At 35.8% G+C, this 24,010-nt stretch overlaps 1 protein-coding gene across 4 annotated transcripts in view; it reads right to left on the bottom strand.

Annotated features, from left to right (window-relative positions):
• Nucleotides 1-24,010, bottom strand: part of PARP8 (poly(ADP-ribose) polymerase family member 8) — a 179,268-nt gene that overhangs the window by 31,383 nt on the left and 123,875 nt on the right. For all 4 annotated transcript variants that reach the window (XM_061189243.1, XM_061189241.1, XM_061189240.1 and 1 more), the window contains 5 exons: nucleotides 19,432-19,498; nucleotides 14,315-14,440; nucleotides 13,224-13,788; nucleotides 11,546-11,596; nucleotides 11,345-11,440 (listed from right to left, as the gene is read on the bottom strand). In XM_061189243.1, coding sequence (XP_061045226.1) covers nucleotides 11,345-11,440; nucleotides 11,546-11,596; nucleotides 13,224-13,788; nucleotides 14,315-14,440; nucleotides 19,432-19,498 — 905 coding nt within the window. The remainder of the gene's footprint in view (nucleotides 1-11,344; nucleotides 11,441-11,545; nucleotides 11,597-13,223; nucleotides 13,789-14,314; nucleotides 14,441-19,431; nucleotides 19,499-24,010) is intronic.

The following is a 24,010-nucleotide window of genomic DNA, read 5'->3' as shown; positions in this document are numbered from 1 at the left end:
AGATACAAACTTCCAGTTACCAAATAAATGAGTCACAGGGATGAAATGTAGAGTGTGGGGAAGGTAGTCAATAATAATGCAGTATCTTTGTATGGTGACAGATGGTAACTAGACTTACCATGGTGATCATTTTGTAATGTATAGAAATTGCAAATCACTATGTTGTGCACAAGGAACTAACGAAGTGTTGTATGTAGGTCAATTATACTTCAAAAACAAATTTGTAGTAAAAGAAATCAGATTTCCTGTTACCAGAGGTGGAGGGGTGGGGGAAAGGGGAATTGGAGGAAGGTGGTCAAAAGGTACAAACCTCCAATTATGAGATAAAAAACTACTAGGAATATAATGTACAACATAGTTAATATAATTAACACTGGTGTATGTGAAAGTTAAGAGAGTAAACCGTAAGAGTTCTCATCACAAGGAAAAAATACTTTTCTCTTGTTATTTTATTTTCCATTAATATGAGATGATGCATATTCACTAACTTATTGTAGTAATCATTTCATGATGCATGTAAGACAAATCATTGTGCCGTACACCTTAAACTTATACAGTGCTGGATGTCACTTACATCTCAATAAAACTGGACGGGGGGAAAAGGGAAGAAATATCACTTTAAAGAATTAAATTTCTAAATTTAGGTAACAATTAGTAAATAATCATTTACTGATACAGAGTCACAAATATGATTTAAAAATTCATTTTAGTTAGTTTTAGGCACTTGCACTTGGAGTGATTTAGCAATAGATGAAAATATCCTTTAATTGGAAAATCCATTTCGCCTGCTTAATACACACTTGTACATGAGATGCACTAAAAAAAAAAAGCAGATACCTAAGCTGGTGATATACTAATTAAACCACAAAGCTGTGTAAAACAAATATAAAAAGGAGAATTCCATTTCTTCCTAGGTTAATTTTCTCTGGAAGAAATAGCATGACTCTGCTTGCTTGCTACCAAGCTCCTGAAAGATTGGTTTTGTTGGAAAGACTTTTGACTTCAATAACCTCCTAGAGTCAACAGCACTGAAATATACACTCTGCAATTGCTTTGGAAGAGCTCTCATCTTTCAAATCTGATACAGTATCATCTGTCTGATTTATCTTATCTCCCAAGTTACATTGCATTAGGTAGCTGATGAGGCCTAACACGATGCAGCCTGTGGTGCCCGGCACGGCAGACAGACGCATTTGTTAGTGCCATTGCTCCTATGTTCACTCATTTCAGAGGACAGTTTCATCTACTGCTTAACTAGTGGGGAAGGATGGCCCCATTCTGAGCATCCTTTATGTTCAGAATAGGCCCACATGGTAGCTTTGCAGACGAAAAGCATGACCAATCACACAAAGATTTCTGATTGACATTCCCCAAAGAGAATTTTCGAAACAAATAAATTGATATATTTCCTTTGTCAGCCTTAAAGGACAGTTTGATTCTATTTCAGAAACATCAGGAAAAACTACCTATGGTAGGAAACTCACTGGAAAAAGTTCTTCCTCCAGCCTCAAGCGATATATACTGCTGCATATATTTGGATATACTTAGAGCAGACTGTTCAATTTCTACCACTTTTTCTTCTACTTTAGCATTTAACCTATTCTTAATCTATTTTTTCATGTGTATGTGCATGTATGTTTCCTCCTCAACTTCCCCCGCTGACATTGGGTTGTTTCTTTTGTTTACTTTAGGGGAGCATGGTATGGTCTGAAATAATAACATGAACCGTTTTATTGCATATTTACTATAGTGTCAAACACTGTATTGGTGTCTGAGGATAGTGAAACTATACACAAACAAGAACCCGGGGAACATAAACCTTGGAAATCATAAAGGGCCATAGGAATTAATACGTGTATTCTACCAGACACCCAAAGTTCACTGAGGAAGTAAACAGAGACACAGAAGGTACTTTGTTTTTGAGAATACTACTGCCAAATAACCATACACTTTTTTATGACTAAAATCCATCAATGCCAAAGCTGAATATCAGGATAAGGCTCATTTAGTATATACAAGTAATGATTGGTTTTTATTTTTTTATTTGAACCCTGGATAATTAATTATACTTACTTTGTGATCATCCTAAAATATATGTATGTATGTATGTGTGTTCACACACATATTCGGGGAATATAAGTAGAAACCACCATTTTGGTACCAAATTGTTGCCTTAAGCAATATAAATGAAAATGAAATAAAATACTCTGCTAAACTAGATTGGAAGATAATTTTTTTGGAAGATAATTTTTTGAAATTTGAATATTCTATCACCACACTTTGTAGCCAATCCTAGGTATTCATGTGCCACCCTGACTTTGTCTCAAATGATTTTTTACCAATTTCACCCAGACCTCGTGGTCTTTATCTTGGGTAACAAATGCGCAACAACAGTTCAATGTTTTCTCCTGAATTACTATTTCATCCCCCTCCCACATCTGTTTATACTCAAACCTCTAAATCTCCAAATTACATGGACTTACCAGCTGACCCATTATTTTAAATAATAAACCTACGTTCCTAATGTAAAGCCATGGATTAATTACTTTATAGACACTCCTTATCTTTTCCGCATTTTTTTTTCACTGAAAAGTGGCCTTTCTTCCCATACTCAAATTTGTAAGGCTGATTTCTAGGAATATCCTGTTACTGCAACTGTTTGAAGAAGGAAATCAGGTATGATAGAAAACTTGCTTTTGGGGGGGAGAAAAGAAAGTTTGCTATCATACTGAAAAATCTGAAGTAGAACTACACATTACATTCTTATAAAAATAATTTTATCTTCCTTTTTTTTTTGATAAGGAAAGTGCTTTATTATGAATTTCTTTGATTATTCGTGGAATAACCTTTTTAGACATGTTCATTAGCGTTTGGAATTTCCTCTTATAACGGTTCTTTTTTTTTTTAATATCTTTATTGGAGTATAACTGCTTTACAATGGTGTGTTAGTTTCTGCCTTATAACAAAGTGAATCAGCTATACATATACATATATCCCCATATCTCCTCCCTCTTGCATCTCCCTCCCACCCTCCCTATCCCACCCCTCTAGGTGGTCACAAAGCACCAAGCTGATCTCCCTGTGCTATGCGGTTGCTTCCCACTAGCTATCTATTTTACATTTGGTAGTGTATATACGTCCATGCCACTCTCTCACTTCATCCCAGCTTACTCTTCCCCCTCCCCGTGTCCTCAAGTCCATTCTCTACGACTGCGTCTTTATTCCTGTCCTGCCCCTAGGTTCTTTAGAACCATTTTTTTTTTTTTTAGATTCCATATATATGTGTTAGCATACACTATTTGTTTTTCTCTTTCTGACTTACTTCACTCTGTATGACAGACTCTAGGTCCATCCACCTCACTGCCAATAACTCAATTTCGTTTCTTTTAATGGCCGAGTAATATTCCATTGTATATATGTGCCACATCTTCTTTATCCATTTGTCTGTCGATGGACACTTAGGTTGCTTCCATGTCCTGGCTATTGTAAATAGAACTGCAATGAACATTGTGGTACATGACTCTTTTGGAATTATGGTTTTCTCAGGGTATATGCCTAGTAGTGGGATTGCTGGGTCGTATGGTAGTTCTATTTGTAGTTTTTTAAGGAACCTCCATACTGTTCTCCATAGTGGCTGTATCAATTTACATTCCCACCAACAGTGCAAGAGGGTTCCCTTTTCTCCACACCCTCTCCAGCATTTCTTGTTTGTAGATTTTTTTGATGATGGCCATTCTGACTGGTATGAGGTGATACCTCACTGTAGTTTTGATTTGCATTTCTCTAATGATTAGTGATGTTGAGCATCCTTTCATGTGTTTGTTGGCAATCTGTATACCTTCTTTGGAGGAATGTCTATTTAGGTCTTCTGCCCATTTCTGGATTGGGTTGTTTGTTTTTTTGATATTGAGCTGCATGAGCTGCTTGTAAATTTTGGAGATTAATCCTTTGTCAGTTGCTTCATTTGCAAATATTTTCTCCCATTCTGAGGGTTGTCTTTTCATCTTGTTTATGTTTTCCTTTTCATTAGGTCCCATTTGTTTACTTTTGTTTTTATTTCCATTTCTCTAGGAGGTGCGTCAAAAAGGATCTTGCTGTGATTCATGTCATAGAGTGTTCTGCCTATGTTTCTTCCTTTCTTTTTAAAATAGCAACTATGGAGGTAGTAATATTGTGAATAATTTATGTACTATACTAACACCATACTAAGCAAATGCCAGTGAATTTTTAAAGTAACAATGTTATATCTATCAATCATTTTTTACTAGAACATTCTATAGAGTATTCAAGATACAAATGAGTTTAATTTTGAGATAACAATTTGCCAACTAGTTTTTGTAGATCACTGATCCTCTCCCATGTTTATCCACATTTTACTTGAAAGGAGTTCAATATGTCAACACAAGATGGCGTACTAAAAGAAAGTTCTCAAATTGTAAGTAATCAAGATTAGATGTCTCACAGAAAGGACATCCTATTCAAGGAAAGAAACTGATTCATTTTTCCTTAATAAAATATGCAGTTATACTGTAATTAGCATTCTCCCGCCTTGAGCCGACTGCCAGCCAATACCGTGCTCCCAACAAATTCTGCTATAACTATATCATTTGCACAGAAAACTCCAGCATCAATTCAAAATAAAATGTAGTCATTGAATAGCTATCGCTGGATAAGTGAAATTGTGTGTTTTATTAAACATAATTTAATACAAAGTATGTATGCCTAAATATCACCCAAAATGTACATTATTTACTAATTCGAGTTTACAATAAATCTATGTTTCAATTTATAAAATATTATCTATTCTTAATGTTATACTATTATATTGCCTTCAAACAATTAGTCCCTATAACGTAAACTGCAAAACCATGGCAAGTCCCTCCTGCCATTACACGTAACATACATAATATATCTGCAATATAATATTCATTAGGCACCATTTAAAAACATGGGGAACTTTATATGTCCCTAAGTTAAGATTCATTTTAGAAATTTTTAAGCTAAGATGAATACATTTTTAATTTTATTTGAATCAAAGCAATTTAAATGTGAGCAGTAAAAACATGTTTCCAAAAAATGGCTTTAAGCCCTAAAGAATATTTTAGAACCTAACTGCACTTTAGAAACTTTGTGTTTTCAATGAATTTAAATTACTTCCTACTGAAAATAGAAATGACACAACTCAAGAGAATCTAGCTATGTATTTATATATAGCACAGTGTAGGTGAGTGGTTTTCAAACCATTTTTTGCCATGGTCCTTTTTTTCAAACAAAATATTTCATGTAAGCCCAATATATAAAACAGATAAAAGTGGATACTGTTCCAGTTGGAGCATATGTGCACAGTTCAGTTCTCCTAGCTATAAAACAGGGATAAAATCAGATCTAGTTCACCAGGTTGATAAAAGGACTAAGTGAGAAAGAGAACCAAGTGAGATATGTTTTATAAAATCTCCTTGAGGTATAGAGAGCTGTTTAAATATTAACAGTATTAGGTAACCTGGATAAGCTGTCTCTTCTACTTGTTTTAACCCAATGTATATACAAAAATTAGTGTTTAATAAGAATTTTCATTGAAGCATATCATGAAGTGGTATTTTTATTTTCATACCCGTGGTTTATCAAAACTCTTAATTTGTTGCTACACTATTTCTTGCTAAAAAAAGAAATGAACAATGTAAATACAACTTCATAATTTAAAAACAAGTGTTGAAAACATATGAGAATAATTAAGAATATCTACTGGAAACACAAAACCTACATGCCTTTAATTCTCTGTGTTTCCAGTTTTACAGTCAGTACTTTGGGTGCTTTTCATGGTTTGGAAGAGAGACACATTTGGGGTAGGGAAAGATTTACTGTCCATTAAGAAAGACAGGAATCCCACAGAGATCAAGACAGATCCACAATAAAATAGGATCAGGCCTGGTTAGGCCCCAATATACATGGTGATCCCTGTTGTCTGATAAAACTAAAGTTGTTTGAACATTAAAACCAATTTCTGCTCAATTTGGATGTAAAAATAATTATATTTTTGAACTGAAAGTTTTTTGGCATAATTATTTAGTTTAGCTTTTATTTCAGAACTTGAAATATTAACTTCTACGAAATGCGTTGAGGGGGAGCAGGGAGAAAATAGGCTATGCTTTTTCATCCATTCTTTAACATCAGACCTAAATACAAGAAGACCTACCTGTTTTCCTCAAGGTAAAATGGGACATATCCAGGTTGACCCACACACTCAGTTTCCCAAAAAATGGTCATGGGAGTGCCTTATACTATGACCAAATTATAGCTGGGTATTGTTAATTTTCACTCTGAAAATAAGAACCTTAGTTACAAACATTTGTCTATGGTCCACAGCAAGACTGGACCACAAAATTATTAGACTCGCAGGTTTCTCTGACCTTGCTTTAGTAGGAAAGAGCATTATTCTCAAGAGGTGACAGTAGAATCTCAGGCCTGATAATCCAGAGCAAGTAATGTGGGACATTTTCACACAGCAGGAGAAGAAAATGAAATCATAATTCCCACATCACATATTGATGCGAGAAACAGGAAAGTCTGTTAACCAGGGACACAGAGAATGAGCCTCCAGTATCACTGACGAAGTTCCAACTTTGTAGGGATACTAAGCCACACAACCACATGAGTGGTTTTTTCCAACAGGATTCAGCAGCTCACGTACAGGGTTCAAAGAAGAAGACAAACACCTGCATTGATCCAAGAATTGGGTGTTTAAGGTGACTAACAAAAAGACAAGGGCACTAGGAATTTATAGGCTGATGAAAGCAGTAGTGATTTTGGCAGTAAATCCTTGTTTTCTTGTTTTGCGAACACACTTGAAGACCAAAATCAACATTATAAAGCATCTCCAAAACAGTCTAGAACATTAACACTCTAGCTGATTCCAAAACAGAAAACCAGTGGTTTGGTTTTCTGATCACAATGCAGACTGTACGGCCGAACTGAAATTCTGGGACTCTGAACAACCCTCCTGATAATGTGAGTTTTATGCAGATCCACAGTATTACATGTCAGGACTCACACCTGAGAGTGATATTTATAACCTTTATAAACAAAAGACAAAATCAGAGCATTGTGGTATTTCTAAATAAGTAGTTTAGTTCTTCATGTTGCGAAAGTGTGACATGCTTACCTAGACCTCTGAGTAAAGTGGCAGAACAGGGAAGCAGTGAGTAAAATTTTAGGACTTTTGGGAAATAGGGGTAAAAGGGGACTTATGTCATTTAAAAAACAATCAGGCTTGAAGAAAAGAGACAAAGTATAAGAAACAATTTGAATTTTGACAGAGAAAGATCTAACAAACGTAATAAACATTAGGCAGAGAAATCTATAGAAATAGAGTTTTATCTAACCTATTTAATCACCCTAAGGGGCTATGACTGATCCTCTTTATAGCTCGAGGATTTGTTGCAGTTTTTAATGTGTTATATGGGCTGAGTATTATATTTGTAATAATTGTTATGCCTTATTGAAATTATATACTATGTACATTATTGAAATTATAGTAAAACATATTGTGATGTAAATATAAGAGAGAGAGAGAAAAAATGAATATATACCTGATTTAGGTGAAATATCTGTTTAACAGAACCAGGAGGTAGTTTTGTTTACTTTTCTTCCTTTGAATATGAGATGTTTCTCTATTTTCATTTCCTGATCTGATTTCATAGGTCACTTATCTTACTATTTAAGAAACCAAAGTAAGTTTTCTGATTTCCTTAGATATCAGTCTGAATTGCAGCAACATAAAACCACCTGATAACTAGCTATATTTATTTAGAAAACGTTTTCTCTCTTGTTTACAAAAGCATTTCCATTTCTAGAAAGAGACAGCAAACTTCACTGGTGCAGAAAGATAAAGTAAAACAGAACTTGAAGCAAGGTAAAGAGAATACTAACATCAACTATGATATTTCTATCACCTATTATAGGAATGAACTGCCAGTAATTAAACCGTAAAGAGCAAACTCCCAACAACATGTGTGGTAAATTTCCAGGACATAAAAGTAGTCAATTCAAGCACATGAGTCAAGAGTAGCATCATGATTAAGAACCGTGGCCTTGGTGCCATTCTGCCAGGGTTTGAATCCTGTCCCTATTAACTACCAGCGGTGTGACATAAAAAAAATTACTGTTTTCCTCATCTATAGAGCAGGGACAGTATTAATACCTGCCTAATAGGGTTATTATGAGGATTAAATAAGATAATCCATATAAGGCACTTCAAAAACATGATTACATAAAAAGCACTCAAAAAGCTTATGCCATTAATAACATTACTATTATCTACGGCAAGGAAAATGTCATTGCCATGGATCAAGAAATAAATCAAGATCCACAGATGCACAATGACAAAGTAACAATAGGCCTCCTTAATGGGATAAATTGACATGGTTAAAGGATCCTCTCTCCTCTCATCATAACTATACCTTTCCCTGTATTGACTAAAAAATAACAATCTTGCACAAATATTTAATAAATTCTGATTTAGTTAAGTTGGGTTTCAGAATAATAATATATCTCTTTGAGAGGAATAACTGACTGTCAAAAAACAGCATATGGGTGGCAAGAAAAATCTCTTTTATATGTTTCCCATAAACAAATAAAATGAAACAAATATATCATAAAGCCTGACAGTGGTTATGGCCATAAATGGATATTACATATGTTTTTTAAAGTATAAGTCTTGAAATACAAAAAAGTTCTAATAAAATTACCTGTTTCTAGGCTTTGCAATTCATCTTTTCAAACATATATTTCTAAGGACAGGACAAATCTCTCTTAAAAAGTGCAACAGATTCTAGTATGGTGCGTTATACTCACAAAGCCTTCAATAAATGTTTGTGATGCAGTTTTGAAGTCAGACAAAACCAGGTTCAAAGTTCAGCTTCCACTCATATAGCTGGGTGATGCTAAATAAATTGCCTAACCTCTTTGAATCTTAACCCCCTTATTTGCACCATGGGCACAAAAATACCTAAACCACAGAGTTTTGTGAAAATCAAATAAGGAAGCAGTATGCAAAATGTCTACACAGGGTGCCTGGCACACAGTGCTCAAGTCATCTGCAAACAGATTGCTTTAGTTTTTCCTGTCCAATATGGATACATTTTATTATTCTTCTCTTCTTAATTGCCTGGCTAGAACCTCCAGTACAATGTTGATTAGAAGTGGCAACAGCATCAAAAAGAATAAACTACTTAAAGATAAATTTATCCAAGGATGTGCAAGACTTGAACACTGAAACTAAAAAACAGTGTAAAAAGAAATTTTAAAAGATCTAGATAAATGGAAGGATACTCTGCATTCGTGGATTGGAAGGATTAATATTAAGATGGCAATACTTCCCAAACTGACCTACAGACCCAAAGCAAACCCTATCAAAATTCCATCTGCCTTTTTGGCAGATAAGCTGACCCCAGAATTCATATGGAAATGCAAGGGATCCAAACAGTGAAAGCAATATTATAAAAAAAAAAGTTGGAGGACTCACACTTCTTGATTTCAAACTCACTACAAAGCTACAGTTAATCAAGACAGTATAGTACAGGTATAAGGACTGACATACGAATCAGTGGAGTAAAATTAAGAGTTGACCAGTAAATCAAAACATCCATGGTCAAATCATTTTCAACAAGAGAGAGACAAGATCATTTAATTGGGGAAGAAGAGTCTTTTCAACAAATGGTGCTTAGACCACTAGATATCTACATGCAAGAGAATGAATTTGGACAACAACCTCACACCATAAGCAAAAATTAACTCAAAAAGGATCAATGTCTTAAATGTAAGACATAAACTATAAACTCTTAGAAGGAAACATAGGTGCAAATCTTTGTGACCTTGGATTAGGCAATGGTTCAACTGAAATTTGAATTCCATTAAAATTAAAAACTTGTGTGTCACAGGACACTATCAAGAAAAAGAAAATAGGAGAAAACATTTGCAAATCATATCTCTAACAATGATCTAGTATTCAGAATATATAAAGAACTCTTACAACTCACTAAAGACAAATAACCCAAATAAAAAATGGGCAAAGGATTTAAACAGACATTTCTCCAAAGAAGATATACAAATAGCCAATAAGCACATGAAGAGATGCTCAAATCATTAGTCATTAGGGAAGGGCAAATCAAAATCACAATGAGATACCACTTCATGAATGCTAGAATGGCTATGACTGGGGAAAAAAAGAGGCAAATAACAAGTGCTGGTGAAGATGTGGACCAACTGGAACCATCATACACTGCTGGTAGGAATATACAGTGGTACAGCCACCGTCAAAAATAGTTCAGTAGTTCCTGAAACAGTTAAGTAGCATCAACATATGTCCCAGCGATTCCATTAACTGAAGAATGGATGAACGAAAGTCACATATCCATATAATGTAGCCTTATTCCACCATAAAAAGGAATAAAGTACTGAGACATGCTACACAGATGAACCTTGAAAACATTTTACTAAGTGAAAGAAGCCAAAAACAAACGGCCACATAATGTATAACTTATATTTAATGTCTCTTTATATGAATTGTCTAAACCAGGCAAATTCATAGAGACAGAAAATATATTAGTGGTTGCCAGGGGATGAGGTGAGGGGAAAATTGGGAGTGATTACTGACATGCATAGGGTTTCTTTTTTGGGGTAATAGAAATGTTCTGGAATTAGTAGTAAAAGTTGCACAACATTGTGAATGTAATAAAAACCACTGAATTGTACACATTCAAATAGTGAATTGTATATTTATACAAATTTTATCTCAATTAAAAAATTGCAAAAAAAACTTTTGAATTGGATAATTCTCCCCAAAAATACCACTTATACTTTGATTCTTATTTCCATACTCCCTTAATAATGCCACAAATGTGTCAGTGAGCTGGCATTTTTTTGAAATCTTTACTCTAATTCTCCAGATTCTACTATATACCTCTTCTAACTGGAACAAGGACTACCCTCTACTCTCTGTATTAACTATCTTTAAATTGTGCTGTTTTGAAAAAACAGTGTTTACAAGTTTACATATATATACATATCGATATGGATGGATATAGAGATAGATAGATGAATAGACACTGAAATGATAAATAAGCACAGGTGAGAAATAAGAAACATTTTGCTGATATGAAACAGCTTGATCTTTCACAGACTCCTTCAGAAATAGTGACTCATTTGTCAAAATTATATGACTTTGTGTATTTTGTAATTGGCTCAATAGAGAGTATTTACTGTAAATGCAGTTATTTACTTATTTATTTTTATATCTTAACCCTCTTCATTTATATTCTAAACTGACATTCCACCAATGAGAACTTACCCTAAGCATGGGGCCATTTTGAAACACATGTGGCTCGTCACAAACCACACAGTATTCATTCAACACAGGGATCCGTTGTTCAGCAAACTCAATTGTCTGAATAAGACAATAAAGAGAAAGAATTAAGTCAAGTTCATGAAGGATTTGAAAACCCACTAAAGGCTAAACTATTTCTACAACGGATGGAGGCTTGGCTCATACCTGCACTAGGAAGCCACGGTCTCGTATTGGAATACATTTGGCACCATTTGGCTATAAAAAGCAAAGTAGAAGAAAATAATTTTTTAATTAGGAAAATACGTAAATTATAGCCTTTTACTTTTGCAACAGTGAATACAGATGTGATCTAAGATCACCTGTAATGTGAATTAAATCACTGATTATGACATCAAGATTTTAGAATTTATTATAATGCCCTTTCCTCCATTACTATTGCAATCTTTGTTTAAATGAACAGCATTCTTAATTTCTGATCTTCTAATAAAAATGAGTGGCATCTTTAAATGATCACAAAAACTCGTTGCCTCTATTACTCATCACTGATTGCTCCCACTTCCTCATTTAGATGATTTCAATCTCATTTTACAATCAGATAGAATTATTTCCCCAAGGACGTACTAGACAGCTGCTGTAAGGGGTACAATACTAAACTACTGTATTAGGCTTAACCATACAGGAGGACATTAAGACACTTTCTTTTACAGAATATCCGAAATTATCTTTCTTAGGCAAAACTAACCATGGGAAACTTTCTACTATGTAACTCTGACATAATTACTTTTCTATATGTCTTTAATACTTAGTTTTGAGAAGAAATGGGCTTTGGGGATATCCACCTAAAATTACCAACATACTCATATACATTGTCTTAACACAAATAAAATTTCATGGTATAATTTACAATGTAATTTTAGAAATAAATCTATATAAGAGAACCACAACTTTCTGAAAATGTATCCTCTTATTTTTTTTCAGTTTCATCTATTGCTTGGTATATCTGTATTAATAGTTAAAGAGTTAAATACGTTCCTCCCTAACACACACACACACACACAAATTTACTAAAAGCAAACAAAACTTTTGGTCAATTATTTTATGTAATTAATATACATAAGATAGGTGTTTCTTTATCTGAAACTGGCTATAATACTGATTACTCTAGAGGTAAACTTTGTGTAAGACTGACTCCCAATAAATACCACCCAAAGTACTTAAGCTTTAATACAGTCACCTCCCAGGCCCATCTTCCCCATGCAAAACAGCTTCAGGACAAAGTGACTTCAGTTTCATAAAGTAGACACTGAGAGCAGCTTTAAGTGAGGCTCTGGGATACAGCTGTAACTGTTACTTATCTCCACAAGTTCATGGGCAAAGTTGTCCTCTTATACACAATAGGAAGGACACCACTCTTAATTATTAGAAATAAATAAATAAATAAAATAAAACATCAACAATTTTTATTCTAAAAAAAAATTATTAGACAAACTCTGAGCTCCACTACTCTTGTGAGAAAACCAGAGATTAGATAAACCTACTTAATAAAACATTAAGCTATGCTTGCTTAAAAGGACAGGCTTTGTGAATCCAATGGACTTCCTTCCACTTTTAGTAGCATTCATTCCCGTGACAGGACTCTGGACTAGACCTCAAATTGACGGCCACATTTATTTTTTCAGAATCAAAACGAACATTCCAGTACCAGTTGCAAATGTCTGGTATGCAAAATAACATCCAAAAGAAAAAAATTGTAAATTTTAAAAAACAAAAACAAAATTGTGCTTCTTTCCTTTACCAGATCTTACAAAACAAACAAACTAACGAAACCCTCTACTGCCCCTTAGCTGACATTTAAGAACTCAAGATGAAAATATGTACGCACAGCAGGCTGGGAAGATGAAGATGATGATGGTGTTAAGATACCAATGAGCCCTGAGGTAAGAGAGAGCCTCCGGCCCTCTGCGTTGGGTTCCTTGAAAAGCTCCGTTTTGGATGACTTGGGGGCACTGGAGTAAGACTTGCTGAGCAACTTGTGATTCTTGAGTCCATATAATTCTTCCATTCTGAGGTTACTGGAATAAGACCTGCTTAACAGTTTGTGAGGCTTCAGGCTGGCGTTGTGCTCACAGCGCGGGTCTCCAGAACAAGAGCGAGTCAAGAGTTTGTGCGACTTGAGAGCGAGGCAGTCCTCCTGCTTGACGGCTGCAGGGCAGGGACGGTTCAAGAGTTTGTGCGACTTAATGGTCGTCACCGCCTGCTCAGCCCGGGGGTCGCTGGACAGCGAGCGACCGAAGGTCCTGTGTGGCTTCGGGTCGCACACGTCCTCCGTCTTGACTGTGCTGGAACAAGTCCTCCGCAGCAGCTTATGCGTCTTGGAGATCCCGTCTTGCTCCGATTTCAGTTTGGATTTGCTTTTTCCACAACCAGGGGGAGGATAACTTGGCGACCTTCAAAATGCAACAATTAACAGGGCAAATCATGAGCGCAACAGACCGTGGAGAACACTTGTCGGGCTCAATCAACTCAACTCTGCTGCAAATACCATGTCTTTTTAAGCCAGCTTATCCAGCCAAAATTGAAACCAAATATGTATGGAAAGATCACAGGGACTGAATTCTATGTTTCCTGGAAAGCAAAACAGGTTTGTCCAGTTTGTTTGTGTTTTTTTTTCCCCTCCTACCTATCCCAGAGCCCTATAAAGGACTAATTTTGGTAGGGAAAACTCTACGTGATTAGAAACCAAAAAATGTAATTTTAGTAAATTTAACCCATGTAAAGGAAACACAAACTCAAAACATAGAAATGAGTGTCTGTGTTTTTTGATGGAATGGATGTAATTTGGTCTGTTCTTTAAAGTCATAAAGAAAATAAACAGATGCCAAGACTGTAGCAAGAATGCTTTGAATTAAATAACCATGGAATATCACAGGTGCAGCGTTTAGTAAGACGATGGAAAGACGTCTGGTTACCCACCTGCGCAAGGTAGAAAATAGATGCAGGGGAGACTTCACTTTCTTCTCTGACAGCTTCTTATTGTGCAGGCAACTGGATTTTTCTTTGCTCTGTTTCCACTGCTGTGTAACAAATGTCTGCATGATTCTGTCAAACCAAAGGTAAGTTTGTTATCACAGTTCCAAGGTAATTTAATATCAGATTTCTGTATGGATTATGTAGAGAATGCATTTATCAAAGGAAAATAAATGCATGGTAATTAGGCGGAGTTTAATTTTGAACCATACAAGATGTCTTCTTGTGTAGGAAAGCATCCTACAGAAAATTTCTATGATTTTACTGTGTTACAATTAATAATTAATTAATTACTGTGACATAATTAAAAATACAAACGATTAAGAAGTTGATCAAAGAATAAGGATATAAAGAGATTTATAAGGACGGCCTTTAGGATCAACACCTTTAGCTGAGGTGGCAAAAGAAAAGTCTGAATTATTTTGTTGGTGCCAGCAACACAGGTTTTAAAAAATGTTTTGTTAGTAATTATGATTTATTAAGATACAAGTAAAGTTCTTTTCCTTCTCTTTGATTTGCTTATGTATTTTTCTTCATGAAAAGGAAAACAAAATGAAACTACAAAATCGTAAACAAAAATAAGCCATGCAAAATTGACTCTATGGAGAATTAGGAGGTCAGCAAGTTTTACGTTCAGCACAGCCGCCATTCACTTTAAAATGTGCTGGTTTTTTAAAAGATGGTGAGCCTCTAAGAATTTTTAGTTCCTATCCTAAGGCAGGAATTTGGTAACTTCTGATCTCAATATTTTCTAAGTCAGGACCACGGCATCACTGTTTGTGATAAAGAATTCTAGAATGTCAACTGTGGATTTAAGACACAGCCTTGTTTTCTGAGAAGGGTCTCAGGCTGTGACAGCTTCTCTGGATCCCATCCCTCCAGTGACAATGGAGGAGAGTCCCTTAAGGCTGATATTTAAGTAGAGGCAAAATTTTACAATTAAACATTGTGCGCAATAAATTAAACATTTTGATTTTCTTTCCCAAGTCCATTCAGCAGGTCCTGCTTTCCTGCTCTTCTCAGTTGTTTCTAACACAGATTGCTTTTGGACCAGGAAGATGGTACCAATATCTACTATTTACAATACAGCAGGGTGTGAAAGAGGAACTTTATATACAGATTTTTTTTCTCCTTCCACACATTTCACAAATAAGGTAAGGAAATGAAATCTGTCCAAGTTAACCTGGATAGTAAGCAGCAGAGCTGTAACACCTATGTTATCCAACACAGAGAGACCTATGTTAACGTATGTTATTCAAAAGGGGCAGCTGTGACTCTTAGCACTAGGCCAATTATTATTTTCTTGAGATCCTTCAGGTCTCACCACATTAACTCAGATCGCCAGAAACTACATCACTCAGACTAACTACCCCAAACTTTAGTGAGCTAGCTTAGATGAATTCAGAGGAAACGTGGAATTATTTGCGGTCTTTTTAGCTGTAGAGGTAGTGAGGAAGAAGGGGGTAACACTGCAGTCAATGATGCATCATTCCAAATTTGCAGTAAATTCTCCCTAGAGCTCAGGACGAGGGAAAGTTCTTATTTTCCACTTAATTTTTGAAGGTTTTTTTTCTCCCAAGATTTCATCAAGATTTAAATGTAACAGTAATATTAAGGTCATCATTTTCCCTTGTACTTAACCTGAAATCTCCAGTGACACCACCCTTTATACCAAGCAGATTCAGATTCTTTTCCTCCTATGAAAAATTGCCATTCCTGTGTACCATTCCCTAAGAAACCAAGCAAGTGCTTCTCTGATTCTTGATAGGCTAACTGGAACAAAAAATAACAAGTAAAAGAGCTAACATTGTTCCCACTTTCATATTACATTAGCATTCTAAAGTGTGACTTCAACATCTAAAACTAGTAATTCTTAAACTTGCACACCCAAATCCCTACATGTTCTTGGATTCGGAAGGGAGGAGTTAACTACCTCCTATAAGAAATTCAATATAGTGTTTCATTTCAATCGTGATCTGAAATATACATATGAGCACATTTGGTATAACGACCACCCCCTTATAATAGAGAGCCACCAAGAGATTTCAGTGCCCACACTGGTGTTTGAGTTTGTGCTGTCACTAAGAAGAACTACTATAATTGCCATTGGCTGATGATAAAAGAAGGGAAAAAGACTTCAAGGTAAATTATACATTCACATCAACTGAAGACCAGATGATGTCACAGCCAGCTATGTGAACAAAGCTTCCGGGGTAGTTCAGAAAGAGAAAGGGAATACACGTGGGTAACATGATGATCTTCTACATGCTGAAATGGGCACTACAGTAGTCAGTACTGTGTTCAAACTGTGGTGGTGAAATAGCTTCAGTGAAATGACATCATCCATCAAATTAAATTAGTATATTAATTTGAAATTTGAGTGTTTTATTTTGATTTGCACATCAGTTATAAATTGAATTTTGTGTTATAAATGTGATCTCAACATATGAAGAATTTACACCATACTTTATGTTTGTATGTACTTCAGGCAATGTTGGAGATTTGCAATGTATTTTTTTCCTTTTAAAAACAACTTAAGTTTGATCAACATCAATTCAACATAAAGTCACACACAGTTTAAGACTATTTCCATAGTCTGTGATATGCTTAGCCTTTGATTGACAGATACCCTATTCAAGGCTGATCACTATATTACATCTGTTTGGGGTCAGTATTTTCTCTTTCAGGCTCTTTTAATGACTTCACATTTTCCCAATATCCATTCAATGATGAAAATATATTCCAAGCCTTATTAAGGCAAAGGACTATCTAGGATTATATGAGAGGCAGATTAGTGGATGGATCAAAAGTATTGATATGGAGTCAAATTCTGGCTGTACCACTTTCTCAGTGTGTGAGCTTAACCAAGTTGCTTAAGCTCTCGGGGCCTGGGCTTCATCATCTAGGAAATGTGGAGAGTAACAGTACCTGCTTGACAGGGTTGTTGTGAAGATCAAGGGAGCTAATATATGTCACTATTCTAAGTGCTTGACATGCAAGCAGCACTGCATAAGCATTTGCTGTTGCTGTTGTTTAGACTCTTACTGCCAGAAACACACAAGATAAAGAATCACAGAAAAAGTTTAATGAGTGTTTCTTATTTCCTGAGCAAAAACAGAGGGCCTAGATTCTAAATCTGCCTTCCTAACTTGCTGTATGTTTCTGGAAAATAACCTCTTTATATTTCAATTTCCTCTTACGACATTGTGAGGATGAGATCAGATTTTGAAATTTTATTATATATAATTTTAGACTAGAAGATCACAGACAAACCCAGTTATTTATAATTAAGGAAAGAAACTAAATTAGTCTAAAATTTATCAAGGGTCATTAAATAAAGTTCTAGTTCATATACCAAACTTTTCATATAATTAAAATCTGCCCATAAAAGTAAATAACTTTTTAAAAATGTTAAACATTTGGGTGGAACTATTAATAAAATGTTACGTATTCTACAAGGTGATTCAACAGTGAATACAGAGTATAGCTTTCCTTAATTTCTCAGGGTTGGGATTACACACATAATTTCTTTTTCTGAGCTCAAATGTTGTACTCAAATGTCATTAAGGGTAGGAAGCTATCTATTCCTAGACTTCTGTGCTTTTATAATTCTTGTCTCATTTGGACCAATGGCATTTCACCCCCACCCCAAAAAGTTCTTAAGTGGCTTACAAAAGTACCTAAAGTAGAACTCTGGACTTTGAGTGATAATCATAGTCAATACAGATTCTTCCGTTGTAACAAATGCACCACTCCGGCAGGAGATTTTTTTTTTTTTTTTTAACTGATAGTTTTGAAGAAGGGAGTGCTTTTTTTTTTTTTTTTTAATTTAATTAATTAATTTATTTATGGCTGTGTTGGGTCTTCGTTTCTGTGCGAGGGCTTTCTCTAGTTGTGGCAAGTGGGGGCCACTCTTCATCGCGGTGCGTGGGCCTCTCATTATCGCGGCCTCTCTTGTTGCGGAGCACAGGCTCCAGACGCGCAGGCTCAGTAGCTGCGGCTCACGGGCCCAGTTGCTCCGCGGCATGTGGGATCTTCCCAGACCAGGGCTCGAACCCATGTCCCCTGCATTGGCAGGCAGATTCTCAACCACTGCGCCACCAGGGAAGCCCCAGGAGATGTTGATAATAGGGAAGCTATGGGCAGGGGGCATATGCAAAATCTCAGTACCTTCTTCTCAATTTTGCTGTGAACCTAAAACCGCTCTAAAAAAATAAAGTCATTAAATTAAAAATAATTTTTAAAATGAGGGAGAAAATTGGGTGAGGGAAAAAAATCATAGGGGGAAAAAAAAAGATGTGCTAAGATGAGGTGGTGGCCAACTTGAATGGCTTAACATAGAAGGCAGGCTCCATGCTTAGTTCCAAGACCTGTAAGATACTGGCTTGAAAACAAAATCCAATTGAAAAAACAAAGCCAGTTGCACTGGAAAAGGATACCTAATCCAGTACAGGAAACTGAGAAAATTTCCCCTATGATATTTTTCCCTCACCCAATTTTCTCCCTCATTTTAAAAATTATTTTTAATTTAATGACTTTATTTTTTTAGAGCGGTTTTAGGTGCACAGCAAAATTGAGAGGAAGGTACTGAGATTTTGCATATGCCCCCTGCCCATAGCTTCCCTATTACCAACATCTCCTGCCAGAGCCGTGCATTTGTTACAACTGATGAATCTATATGGAGTCCTTAAAAAGAAAACACTGCATAATATAATGTGCTAAATATATGTTGCAAATTGAATTTAGTTTCAAAGATGTGGAATTCTAAACATTAAGGGTTTATTTTCTAATTTTTATATGCCCACCTCCTCAGGTGGAAGGCAGGATGTTAGAGGGAGGAGAGTGAATCCAGGGGGGCAGATGGAAGGAATCTGGCTCAGTTCTAAAAGTGAGCTTTGCCAACTAAATTATTGATGCAGCTCTTAGCATCAGGATGACTTCCGCTCCTGAGGCATTTACTTCAAAAAGCTTTGTTGAATAAAAATGGGGCGGGGAGTGGTGAGCAAAATGAGAACTCAGTTCTCTTTAACAGAAATTTGTTTTTTATTCATTGGAAAACTTACTTTTTCAGCTGATGTCCCAATCCAAATCTCTCTTTTGTGGAAATCTGAAAGACATCAACAGTGGGCACTGCAAAGGAAAAAAAATCAGTCTAAATGTTGAGTTGAAACTCAACCATCAGCCAGGAAAAAGTCTGAAAAGTAATATATATATTACTATATATATGTAATATATATGTATATACATACATACACGTTTTAAAATAGTCTACACACAATCCTACACATGGCTATTTATGCTTTATAGAGAGATTTTGGAGATCATTCTAGGTTAGTATATATTATATATACTAATGCATAATATATGCATATGTAAATGCACTATATATAATAATGAAGAATGATCTCCAAAAATATATATTAAGTGTAAACAGCAATGTGTAGGATAGTTTGCACACTATTCCTTAGGTGGAAGAGAGATGTTTGTATACACATAGACCTTTTTTTAAGAATAAAACAATGGAGGATGACAGTAAGGCATAGGATACTCACTTTTCACTGCACACCCTCTTGTGTGCTTCATATTTTTATCAGATATATATATTTCTATAAGTTAATGACTATGCTGCTTATGAAATAGATAACCTCCAAAAGAGTCACTCACCATTCATTATTCACTGGTTTAAAGGGTACTTATTGTTTTCTCACTGTGCCAGCCACTATAGATAGAGTAGCAAAAAACATACACAAATATCCCTGCCCTCATGAGCCTTAGTAAAGAGAAGGAGACAGACAAAAAATAGATAAGAAAATAGATAAAATGTCACGTGGTGATAAAGACTCTGGATAAAAATAAAGATGGAAAAGGGTGGGGGGGTGCTGAAGGTTATGTGGGCATAAACAGACTTCAACATTAGATAATATGGCAGGAAGAAAAGGGTCCCAGCCAGAGGAAACAAGGGCAGGGCCCCTGAGGAAGAAATGTGCTTCAATATTCTAGGACCAGCAGGGAGAGCTGGAGAGGAGTGAACAAGGTATCTCGTTAGGAGATGAGATGAGACAAGGACCACAAACAGTGTAGGTTCCCGGTAAAGAGCAAGGATAGAAATAGGAAAATCAGTCTGGAACTCATTACAGTAATTAAGGGAAGAGTATAGTGGCTTGGATTAGCAGAGGTGGTGAATATTTTGGATTCACACTCTCTGGGAGAGCTGACAGATTTTGCTGATGGACTGAATTTAAAGTGTCAGAAAAAGAAAGGAGTCAGGGATGAATCAAAGGATTTTTGGCCTGAGCAACCAGAAGGATGAAACTTACCAATTCCTGGTACGTGAAAGACTGCAAGAGAATCAGGTTTGGAGCAGTGGGGAAGACTGGCAACTTGACTCTGGCTATTGTAAATTTGAGATGCTTATTTGTCACTCAAGTGGAAAAGTTAAGTAGGCAACTGGATAAAGAAATCCAGTGTTTATGCATTCGGATGAGAGCAATGTGCTAAAGGCATAAATGTGGGAGGAATTCCCTGGCGGTCCAGTGGTTAGGACTCCGAGCTCTCACTGCCAAGGGTCCGGGTTCAACCCCTGGTCGGGGAACTAAGATCCCACCAGTCCCATAGCACAGCCAAAAAAAAAACAAAGACTTCTATGTGGAAGAGCAAAAATACATATGTACTTAAAGGTACGAGGCTGGATGAGAAACTACGAGTGAGTGTAGATGGCGGAGAGAAGTCTAAGGATTCAGCCTGAGACATTCAATATCTAGAGGCTCAGCAAACAAGGCTGAAGAGGAATGGCTGGGAGGATGGAAGATTCCAGAATGCTGTTAATCTGGACACATATTCAAAAAAAATTTCCAAGGAGGGGGTAAACAACTGTTATCAAATGCTGCTAAGTTAATTAAGATGAGGATTCAAAATTGGTCATGGGGTCATTAAGCAATATTCTAGTCTCTGGTGACATTGACAAGAGCAGCGTTTGTGAAATGATGCATCCGAAACACATCTACAGCGTATTCAAGGAGAAAAAAAGAGGAAAGAAAATGAAGGAAGCTAGAGGGCAGACAGCAGAAGCAAGAACTACAATCCTGCAGCCTGTGGAATGAAAACGACATTCACAGACAGATAGACCAAATGAAAAGGCAGAGGACTATGTACCAGAAGAAGGAACAAGATAAAACCCCAGAAAAACAACTAAATATATATGCTGTCTACAAGAGACCCACTTCAGACCTAGGGACACATATAGACTGAAAGTGAGGGGATGGAAAAAGATATTCCATGCAAATGGAAATCAAAAGAAAGCTGGAGTAGCAATACTCATATCAGATAAAATAGACTTCAAAATAAAGAATGGTACAAGAGACAAGGAAGGACACTACATAATAATCAAGGGATCAATCCAAGAAGAAGATACAACAATTATAAATATATATGCACCCAACATAGGAGCACCTCAATACATAAGGCAAATGCAAAAAGCTATAAAAGAGGAAATCGACAGTAACACAATAATAGTGGGGGACTTTAACACCTCACTTACACCAATGGACAGATCATCCAGAAAGAAAATTAAGAAGGAAACATAAGCTTTAAATGACACAATAGACCAGATAGATTTAATTGATATTTATACGACATTCCATCCAAAACCAGCAGATTACACTTTCTTCTCAAGTGCACATGGAACATTCTCCAGGATAGATCACATCTTGGGTCACAAATCAAGCCTTGGTAAACTTAAGAAAACTGAAATCATATCAAGCATCTTTTCCGACCACAACGCTATGAGATTAGAAATAAATTACAGGGCAAAAACCGCAAAAAACACAAACACATGAAGGCTAAACAATACGTTACTAACCAAAAGCTCACTGAAGAAATCAAAGAGGAAATCAAAAAACATAGAGAAAAATGACAACAAAACACGATGATCCAAAATCTATGGGATGCAGCAAAGCAGTTCTAAGAGGGAAGTTTATAGCAATACAAGCCTACCTCAAGAAACAAGAAAAATCTCAAATAAACAATCTAACCTTACCCCTAAAGGAACTAGAGAAAGAAGAACAAACAAAACCTAAAGTTAGTAGAAGGAAAGAAATCATAAAGATCAGAGCAGAAATAAATGAAATAGAAACAAAGAAAATAATAGCAAAGATCAATAAAACTAAAAGCTGGTTCTTTGAGAAGATAAACAAAATTGATAAACCTTTAGCCAGATTCATCGAGAAAAAGACGGAGAGGACTCAAATCAATAAAATTTGAAATGAAAAAGGAGAAGTTACAACGGACACCTCAGAAATACAAAGCTCATAAAAGACTACTACTACTACTACAAGCAACTCTATTCCAATAAAATGGACAACCTGGAAGAAACAAATTCTTAGAAAGGTATAACCTTCTAAGACTGAACCAGGAAGAAATAGAAAATATGAACAGACCAATCACAAGTAATGAAATTGAAACTGTGATTAAATATCTTCCAACAAACAAAAGGCCAGGAACAGAGGGCTTCACAGACAAATTCTATCAAACATTTAGAGAAGAGCTAACACCCATCCTTCTCAAACTCTTCCAAAAAATTGCAGAGGAAGGAACACTCCCAAACTCATTCTATGAGGCTACCATCATCCTGATACCAAAAGCAGACAAAGATACTACAAAAAAAGAAAATTACAGACCAGTATCACTGATGAATATAGATGCAAAAATCCTCAACAAAATACTAGCAAACAGAATCCAACAACACATTAAAAGGATCATACACCATGATCAAGTGGGATTTATCCCAGGGATGCAAGGATTCTTCAATATACACAAATCAATCAATGTGATACACTATACTAACAAATTGAAGAATAAAAACCATATGATCATCTCAATAGACGCAGAAAAAGCTTTTGACAAAATTCAACACCATTTATGATAAAAACTCTCCAGAAAGTGGGCATAGAGGGAACCTACCTCAACATAACAAAGGCCATATATGACAAACCCACAGCAAACATCATTCTCAATGGTGAAAACCTGAAAGCATTTCCTCTAAGATCAGGAACAAGACAAGGTTGCCCACTCTTGCCACTATTATTCAACACAGTTTTGGAAGTCCTAGCCACGGCAATCAGAGAAGAAAAAGTAATAAAAGGAATACAAATTGGAAAAGAAGAAGTAAAGCTGTCCCTGTTTGCAGATGACATGACACTATATATAGATAATCCTAAAGATGCTACCAGAAAACTGCTAGAGCTAATCAATGAATTTGGTAAAGTTGCAGGATACAAAATTAATGCACAGAAATCTCTTACATTCCTATACACTAACAATGAAAGATCAGAAAGAGAAATTAAGGAAACAATCCCATTCACCATTGCAACAAAAAGAATAAAATACCTAGGAATAAACCTACCTAAGGAGGTAAAAGACCTCTACTCAGAAAACTATAAGACACTGATGAAAGAAATCAAAGATGACACAACCAGATGAAGAGGTATACCATGTTCTTGGATTGGAAGAATCAATATCGTGAAAATGACTAAAGTACCCAAAGCAATCTACAGATTCAGTGCAATCCCTATTAAATTACCAATGGCATTCTTTACAGAACTAGAACAAAAATCTTAAAATTTGTACAGAGCGGCAAAGACCCCA

This window comes from Eubalaena glacialis, chromosome 4, assembly GCF_028564815.1.
Source record: "Eubalaena glacialis isolate mEubGla1 chromosome 4, mEubGla1.1.hap2.+ XY, whole genome shotgun sequence".
Taxonomy (NCBI): Eukaryota; Metazoa; Chordata; class Mammalia; order Artiodactyla; family Balaenidae; genus Eubalaena; species Eubalaena glacialis.
Note: the sequence above shows the minus strand (reverse complement) of the source record. Positions and strands in the feature narration are given on the sequence as shown.